Source organism: Corapipo altera, unplaced genomic scaffold, assembly GCF_003945725.1.
Source record: "Corapipo altera isolate COAL_440 unplaced genomic scaffold, ASM394572v1 65, whole genome shotgun sequence".
In the NCBI taxonomy this organism is placed as follows: Eukaryota; Metazoa; Chordata; class Aves; order Passeriformes; family Pipridae; genus Corapipo; species Corapipo altera.
Window position 1 is genome coordinate 1,025,925 of NW_020884891.1, and position 9,662 is coordinate 1,035,586.

General features: G+C 42.7%; 1 protein-coding gene across 2 annotated transcripts in view; it reads right to left on the minus strand.

The window, feature by feature from the left end:
• Nucleotides 1–9,032, minus strand: part of CHM (CHM, Rab escort protein 1) — a 55,283-nt gene extending 46,251 nt beyond the window's left edge. For both annotated transcript variants that reach the window (XM_027645355.1, XM_027645354.1), the window contains exon 1: nt 8,946–9,032. In XM_027645355.1, coding sequence (XP_027501156.1) covers nt 8,946–8,994 — 49 coding nt within the window. In that variant the 5' untranslated portion in view covers nt 8,995–9,032. The remainder of the gene's footprint in view (nt 1–8,945) is intronic.
• Nucleotides 9,033–9,662: the final 630 nt, after the last annotated feature.

Here is a 9,662-nt window from a genome sequence, read left to right on the forward strand (position 1 = left end):
TCATGGGCTGAGGAGCTGCAGGACAGATCATGGGCTGAGGAGCTGCACGGCACTAACTCCACTGGAATCTCTTTTTAAATGATCTATTGGCTGTTTAAGCAGGTAATTCAGTAACAGAGATTAAAACTCTTAAGGGGCTGGTATTAGGAGACACTTAGGCCACGTCTTCAATTAAGGGATGAGATTAAACAAAGTGAAAGGAGTTGTGGCTGATCTGATTTACAGCAGCGCCAGGAGCAGCTGCTCCAGTGCAACTGCAGAGACAGAACTGCAAGTGGAAAAATCAGGCATGGGAGAGCACAGTCTTTTTTGGCTTGCTTCATGACAAACATCATCTCTGGCAGAATTCCAGGCCTATTCCAGCTCTCAATTTCTTCAGAAGGAATACTGATTTCACATACAAATAAATCCTGACGTTACCAATGTGATGATTCATTTAAGACACAATGCAATAGTTAAAGGTTACTGAATAACTCCCTACTACTTGTAAGGCAGTAGTTTTCACTTACTTAGAGTAAGAAGCTGTTAGACTTTAATGGGATGTTAAACACAATTTAGCCCTCACAGAGACACGAATAAATAATTTTAAATGGCTAAGCTAACCTTTATTAATACTAGAACCTGAAATGCAGTCTAGGAAACCTCGTGGGACTTAGAGACACTAGACCACAGTTTCACAAACCATTTAAGCCAGCAAAGGTAAACACAGACATCAAAATAAAGAGGTTCAACCTCTGGGCCCTGATCTTCTGCCACTCCTGACCTCCTTCTACATCAAGCAAAGGGTCAGTTTTTGGGAGAGCAGTTCCACGGTGGTGTCCAAAAGCATAAATGCTTGGATCAACACAATGGAGGTTTTTGGACATGCATGACAAATTTCCCAGGAAAACAGCTACAACTTCCCTTCAAATTTTCTGGCTTAATGAATACTATTTTGATGGAGAAAATCCTTTTCTGAATTGATAAAGCAGAAAAAGTGACAATAGTTTTGCATTGCTGACCTTCCACAGCAGTGAAGGCTGACAATTAACCTCTGGGAGTAGAAAGAGGGATGAACAATCACACCAGTTCCTTGGACATTTGTTTCACAGCCTAGAAAGGCCAATAACCTTTAGAGCTGAATTTTTTGGAAGCAAGAACTCAAAACACAGAGCATTGTGAACAAGGAGAAAATACTCCACTGCAGCACACCCCTCAGAACTGACAGGAGACCCTGGCTGCACACACTGATCATGGGAGAGCAGCTCCATGTTCAGCTGCCCCCCATTTATATACATGTTCCATTTCACTCCCTCTATAAACTATCTGGAATAGAATCTACAACTGCTATTTTGTTGGGAGTTCCTGGAAAAGGTTTTCTTTCCCTCAATGGGGCACAGAGAGTATTACTCTAGAAATGGAATTGAGAAACTTGTTTCTCCTTCCTTATTGATAAAAGCCACTGAGAAAGTGTTGTAAAACATCACCAGTGCTGCCTGGCTGACCTGGGCTGGAGTTATAGCTACCAGGGCATAACTGATTGCTTTAAGCTTGATCCAATTGATACTGTGTTGGAGGTCTGTTCTTCCATTAACCTTGGATGAAATTGTTCCCTGAATTAGCTTCCTTGCTCTTGAAAGCTGGCATCAATTTTCTGCACCAACCCTTTGCTTCTCAGATCCCGTGGCCCCCCACGTACCCACTGGGGACAGAGTGAGGCTGAAAGGCAAGGCCTGTGAATTCCTCCTCTTGGAGAGGCTCTCCAACAACCTGAGAGAGCAAGACACCAATTGTTCAGTGACAAAACCTCAGTAAAGCCAAGAAATAAGACTGTGCTGCGGCACCAGTTTCTGAATTCTCTTCTCCAACAGAAACAAAGGCACACGGGAAAGAGGCAGCTTTGTCAAGTGCCAGTTACTCCTATGTGGGATCTGGGCTGCAGGATGGCTACTGGACAAAAGCCTTTTCCAAGAAAAAATGTTCTGGTAAACACACCATCGTCATATAGGTACAGATAGTCCTTCTCTATCTAGGACAAAACTAAATAGGAAAAGCCTCCTCACAGAAATGCTCATTTATGTAATGACAGCACGGGAAGCTGAACTGTCTCTGAGTGGATGCTCACAGACTGGAGCAAGATAGGTCCCCTCCAGATGATCCAATAACAGAGAAATATTACCATCTTCTTATGAATTGTTCCTACTTGGAAACAGCTTTCTATTCTAGACCTTGATTTGTCAAAAACCCTAAGCTGGATTATATCCAGCTTTTGAAGTGTGTTCGGACCCTCGCTACAGGGCAGAGCAGAGTCCAGATTCTGAAGTTTCCCTTGTGCCTAATGAGTAAATAAAGCTGGCTATCTCCAGGCTGTTTTCTCCTGAGGATTATTCTAACACTTCCTGCCACTTATCATTCTTGGGGAACAGGCATCTATCTGCTGGTTTGGTCATCTCAAGGGATGCAGGATTTAGCACTATAACCTGTACCACTCACAAAGTGTTTGAACAGGCAGTTGAGTAACTATTTGGATCCAGTAACTTGCATCACTAAGAACAATGAGATCTAAATGAGAATCTGCATCTCCTTTTAGATTACTACAAAAGAATTCTAAGATTGTACTGCTATCAAAATCAGTAATCAAATTACTGAATCATCGTTGCCCTCTGCTACAATTAGTAATAACCAATATGTTTCTACCAAGTTATTATGCATACTCCTTACTGTGAAGCACAGCACACATTTCACTCTACCTGAAATGAAAAGGGCTACTGCAAAAGAGCATTTCCTCAAATAAGGTTCAAATCCAGACAATTTTCAGATTTGCAATGGTATTAGCAGGAAATAAGAAGTCTGAGTAGGAATTGCATGATCCAACCACAAGAAAGCAGCACCAGATCCAGATTTCAGTGTGTTATACACAAACATCTGGCAGCATAAAAGGGATTTATGTGGAGGAATAAGGAGTCCATACAATACTTGTATCATTTAATGTGCTGACTCAGAAGTTCTTCGTATTTGAGGCAGAATCAATTCAGAAATAGCAGTGCTTGCTACCAAGAAATGTTTATATACTTTCTGTGTTTCCTGGCCCTTTCATATCCCCCTTTAGAATGCTTACATGTGAAATATTTGCATTATGTCAGATTGTCATGCACTTCATTTCTCTTACTAGAAAAACAAAGATAAAGAGTTTTCCTTCAAGAAGGAGGACTGGTTAGTGCCAGTTGGAATCTCTATCATCATTCCTTAAAGCCACTGCCTTCTTCCTCCACTTACTAACCCCCATTTATCAGATGCAGTTATTAAATTAGCCTCTCTGGCCTTGCCAGGGAAACAGTAATTTAAAATTTCAGTGAGGTTGGACATTGCATCTGCACACAGATATAAATACAAATATAAAATGAGTGATTTTACTCATTAGTGATCCCTAGATTGCTACCATGTTCTAACAGGTAGAATTTCACAGGCAGTATTGATACCCATCCAGCAGGTGATGCATTTGGTGCTTCACTGAAACACGAGTGCAAAGTCAAAGTGAACCAACTGGAGTCCCCAGTGCTGGTCCAGGAGCAAGGCTGACTACACACCTGCCCTCCTGTGTTTGGACTTCTTGCTTGGAAAGAAAAAGAATGTCAAGCAGACTGAATCATACCACACTGGCTCTAATTGGATTAACAAACACTGTGGCATGACCACTGGTCTGTAGGACCAGTTTTTGTGTGTAAGGCACTGGGAGCTGCTGTGAAAGACTCCAGGGCTGCACCAGAACCAGGTGCAGCACGGGGGGAAGGCACCCAGCAAGGCCAGAGCACAACCACAGGGTCAGGACAACCCTCTGATGAAGAGCACAGTGCCCTCAGCCCCTCTCACTGCCACTGCCTGAGCACTGGCTCCATCACACCTTCCTGGAAACGGAACAGGCACATGAATCCCAATAAATCTCACAGAGGTGGCTGCTGCAAGCTGACCTTTAATTCTGCATCTGGCTGTTTCCAGCAACCTCTGACCAAGATAATCTCCATTACATGAATTTTTGGAGCTTCCCTATGAAGCAAAATCAACTGTGCTTTCACTTTCAAGAATAGTGTTGTAGAAGTAAAAAACAAATAGAGGAATTGGTTACACATTATTTAGTTACCAAAAAAACAATTCTACTTGTAGTTTCAACACAGTAAAATTAAAATTTGAGATAACTGCTGAGCTACAGAACTTTTTTCTTCAGCTTTAAATGCCAATTAATTTTAAAAAGTGTTACAAAATAATTCAAAGTTATAACTCACCTCTGTGTAATCAAAAATTAATTTTGGGCTTACACACTGTGCCTCCTGCTCAGGAGCTGTACATGCTGCTCTAGTGATGCACTGCCTTTAAATGGACACAGTCACTGCCCTGAGCAATTTATAAACAGCTTCATATGTGTGGAAGTATCTTGGTTCCTTAAGCTGTTCACTGCAAACTATTTCCCAGTCATCCAGCTGATAATTTTTTACTGAATTACATGAGATTCATCTTGAAAAGGCTTAAATGTTTAATTTGCTTTACTGTATCTACTAAATAAATCACAGGTGGCTCTTTCATAACATAAAAGTTGAAGGAAAATATATTAAAAATGCTGGAACACAGACAATTTCAAAACAATCTTCTGGAGTCAGACAGTTGACCAGCTGCAATAAATTTTGTTTGCATCTGAACTTCTAAGAAGAGAACAGCAGCTGACTCTAGAGGAGCTCACTACACCATCTTCATGGTGTGTTTTTGGTATAAGTGGAACTTTAAAGGCATTTCATAATTTAACTGGAAATAATTATTGTATATAATAAGTTAAAGACAGTTAATTAAATTTGAATATTAGGTTTGATTAATTTTAATATGTGCTTATATTGCAGAACACTATCAGAAAATATTTCTACATTACAGAATATGGTATAGAAATGCCAATCCACTGAGACAAGTGAAAAACTGGTCAAGGAAGGAGCCACAAGTAAAGAGTTTCTTCTCCTACACTGTAATTCCATAAAGTTATCTGTATCCCATCAGGGGAACCTGGTAATGCAAACCATGGACTCTGACAGTTGGTACAAATAAATGTTATTTAGGAAAGGAATGACATTTCCTAGTGGAACAGACAAACTTGCCTTTTCAACTGCTCCTGATTCAGCCACAACTTTGCTGAGCCTTTTTCTAAAGGAGTTTGTCACCTTGATATGCAGATGACCTACTCTGTATTTTTCAAAGTAGGTGCACAGGAGTCCAACAGTCTCTTATTTTGTAAGATCAGCAATATAATCTGAAAACCTGAGGAACACAGGCTGAGAAGGACAACAAAGGGTTCACAGAACAATGAGTTTTCTCCCAAGAGCAGCCAGGGACATTGCACAGGATCTGGGAAAGAAACCTGCCTGAGGCAGCAGTAGGAGCTTAGACCTCCAAGGTGGCTGTCACAGCATCTCTGCTACACCCCAAAACCCAGACAGGAAACCAGGCCAGAACACAACCCCTCAATTTTAGTTAGGTTAAAAAAACTCAGAAAGAAGATAAAGGCATGTTTACATTTGGAGAATACTAAAAAAACCAAAGGGGGACACACAGGACAAGGCACAGGATGGTGAGTCAGTGTTCATTTTGTTTGACATCCACACGTACAGGCAATGACTTATTCACAAACGATAATAAAAGCAGGGCTCTATTTCCTCCTTCCAGACATCAACATTACCAGTCAGTGCCACTGTGTTAGTCCACACTGACCAGTGACAGCAACAAATATCCACCTTCAGCTGGTTTGCCATCGAGCTTTCAACTCTAAATAGCTGCTGATGGAAACTGAGGTCTGTGCAGTTATATAAAGTAATGTAACCAAAATACCAGCCTAAAAGATGTATTAAAAAACATTTTTGGCACATCCTAAAAATATCCTGCAACAATAAAAACATTAGGTTTTTTTTTTTTAAATCAACCTTCGGTGTTTACTTCAAAACTCACATCCATAATACTCAGGTTAGTTTTTCAAGGTGTATTTTAAAAATAGTGTTAGTATCTGGAAGTGATTTTTCCTAACATTACACTTACATAAGATAAACATAAAGTACTTACACCACTCCCAGCGTATCGAACAATAAATAATAGATTCTCCTGACAGGACTTTGATGACCTGGCAAAGCCCGAGTGCTTTCAGCCAAAATCATATGAAACCATAAATCACTCTTTATTTTATAGAATATTTCAAAATGGATTCCTGCTTTCTACCTTGAAAGTCATTTCATGTGTTATTTATAACCACTGAAAACCAGAATGGAAAGAAAATTGCATAGAACTAGAAAATTTACTGACTGCTTTTATAAAAAATAACTCCTTTTTAGAAAAAAATTAGAATTACTGGCAGACAAACTTGTGAATACAACACCTTTTAAAGAGCCATATCCTCTCCAACTTGCCCAGCAGTCAGGCAGGCCTTGTGGAGCAGCAGAAACAAGTTTAAGGAGTCAAGACTGAATACAGCCCAATGAACTGAAGAAACCCCAAGGTAAGGATGACCCTGCTCCTGTATCCACAGCACAGGGCAGAGCCACACTGCACATCTTTGCACTTACAGGAGCTTCTGCCCTAAATCCAGTGTTGCTGAATGTGTTGCCTATGAATTCTCCTATTTGACAACTTCAATAATGAACTCCCTTAACTGAACATGACTAATGCCCACCTCGAATTCCCAAATCCCAACTTGGATCCTCCAGGTTTTTAGACAATAAAAATCAACAAGCAGCAATTCATAAAAAAGAGGTTCCATTTGCATTAAGCTTCCTACATTAAAACAGCTAAATGAGCCTGAAAGAAAATTCAAATCTAACCTTACCACTCAATCTAATGACTAAAATTAACAAATTACAAAACCAGGAAAAGGCCACACATGCAGAAAAGAATGCAATTACTACTATACATTAAAAATACCATTAACACAAAGGTTCTAGTTACTTCATATGACAATTAAATATCCACAGGTACACTCAGCACTGGTTACAGCATTACAAAACACAGCTGAAGACTAGAGTAAGATATTCCCTCAGGAGTCACTTCTCAAAGAGAAGACAGATGAAAGTTTTACTCTAAATAATCTTCCATACTGAGTAATTTAACAGAGATTTTAAAAACACCAGTCAGTCAACAGTGTTAGTCACCATTTATATATGTTTTGAGTAAAAAGGAATGCAGAGAAAAGACAAAACAATTCCTAAAATGCAGAATTCTGAAAATCTTGAGATTGGTTACAGCAAAACTCTCTACAGGTGGGCAAAAAGTCACCTCTGAATACCAGTGGCTAAAATAGCTAAACAGCTTAACATAATTTGTATAAACCTTTGAGTTCCTGCATCATGTACATAGACACTGTTTACTTCATGGCAGTAAAGAAAGGATTATCCTCAAAAATCACAGAAGTTTTGCGATTTTTAATATTTTACCCTCACAGTTTGATACTTTAGCTTTTCATTATTAACTATTCTTCTCATACACACAAAATACTCACAAACCTGTAGACATATGAAAATTTCAGGCTCATTATTAGGGCTTCCACTCCATACAAGAGGGTTAAGAGCACAGAAGGGAGCTCCTCATTTGCTCAGTAGCCTTAATTTTGCATTTTTAGTAGAGTTATGGTCAACAACGGGGCAATATGTTTTCTTAACTCTCAGAAACTCCATAAATAAATCAGAAATCCTTTAAGCTATTACACAAACACTGCACAGGAATTGCTTTTTTTCCTGCTAAACACTGAAATTACAATAAGAAACCCACTCATTCTATTCCAAATGACTGGAAATCTTAAATCCCAAGGACACAATTTGACAGATTAGTGGACTCCAAAAACAGAGTTGCTGATGTCACATGGAAAACAAGAACATTTAGAAACATCTTCCCATCTGTGCTCCAACCGACACCCTGAGCTCTTCACAAAGGCAAACAAAATCCAGGTGTAAATTTGGGACCTACAAACAGTGGTCATTTGGAGCATTTTAATATTAGATTAGAGCTCAATGCTGAATTGAAGGTGGGTGGCTTATCAAGACCAGTCTGAACCAGGTCACTGTCACTGGGTTCTACACACAGAAATCTAATTCCATACATAAAAATTATTTCAATCCACAAGCAGCAAGAATCTTACTTCTGAAGGAGTATTTTAAAATTTCTCCAGTAGTTACACTGTGGTTTCTTTCAGTGAGACATTCCAGGTCTCCATCATTATTGATCTGAACAGGATGAACTTGTACAGGATATAAAATCGGCAGGAAGTTCAGAATTAAGGTGTGTGCAATCGTTCATAGACTAAAAAAATATGCTTTAATGAGAAGGACTCAAAAAATTTTTGTTATTTTTAAGTACGCATAGAGACTGGAAAAAAAATTAAGTATGAGAGTTCTTGTATTGTAGGATATGATTAAAAAAATATATTATCAGCATATACCACCTATACTGCAACGAGATGGGGTTTAGCTCTTCAGAGCTGTTTTGGGCTCACAAAAGCAAACCTGCCCAGCAGGACGGTGTTTCGGAAAAAAGGGCTGGCAGGGGAGGCAGAGTCACTCAGACAAGGCTTTTCTGAGGAGCCCCCGGCTCAGGTGTGGGGGGCACGGGCGAGTGCCCGCTCACAGGGCCGGGGGGCGCACAGAGACGGCCCCACCCGCACCTCCGCCACACCTCTATTCCTAAACACATCTGGACACTTACGTGTTATCAGCAACCCTGGGGCGGGCTACGATTGCCGGGGACGCTGTGAGGGCGGCTGTCCCCGCAGCTGTCCCCGCAGGCACCCCGGCAGCCGCTCGCAGCCCCAGAGCCCCCAGCCCGCCCTGCCCAGACGCCGCTGCCTCCCCTCAGCCTCCAGCTCCGCCCGCGTCCCCCTCGGCCGCCCCCTCGGCGACACGGCCGAGGGGCCGTGCGGGCGCTGCCCCCCGGGCCCGTCCCGTGCCGTCCCGTACCGGTGCCCAGCACCACCACCTCGAACTCCGAGGGCAGGTTGTCCGCCATCTTGGAGCCGCCGTCACGCGGCGCCGGCGGAAGGGGCGGGGCCGGCACCGGGGGGGTTCCGGGGCCGCGGCGGGGGCGGGGCCGGCCCTGAGGGAGGGGCCCCGAGGGAGGGGCCCTGAGAGAGGGGGGTGGTCCGGCACCGCCCTCACGGCACCGCCCTCACGGACCCGGGGGGCGCGCCCTGCCAGCCCTCAGAGCCGCCTCCACCCCTCAGCCCCTCGGCCTCGCCGTCCCTCCCATTCCTCGCCCCTCATCCGCAGAACGAGCCTTAACCTGGGATACAGGAGTGTCGTGGGACGCGCCGGTGAAGGCAGGCGAGCTCCGAGCATCCATGAGTAAACTCCGCAAATTGAGCCATACGGCGGCATTTCCCCTGCTTAACCAAAAGCAAGACAATTCAGTGCAAACACCCGTATTTTTTAATGATTTATGGGTCGATTATTGGGAAGAAATTCTTCATCGGGAAGGAATTGTTCCCTGTGAGGGCAGGGAGGTCCTGGCACAGGTTGCCCAGAGAAGCTGTGGCTGCCCCATCCCTGGAGTGTCCAAGGCCAGGTTGGACGGGGCTTGGAGCAACTTGGGATAGTGGAAGGTGTCCCTGCCCATGGCAGGGGGTGGGACTGGATGAGCTTTAAGGTCCTTCCCACCCAAACCGTCCTGTGATTTTG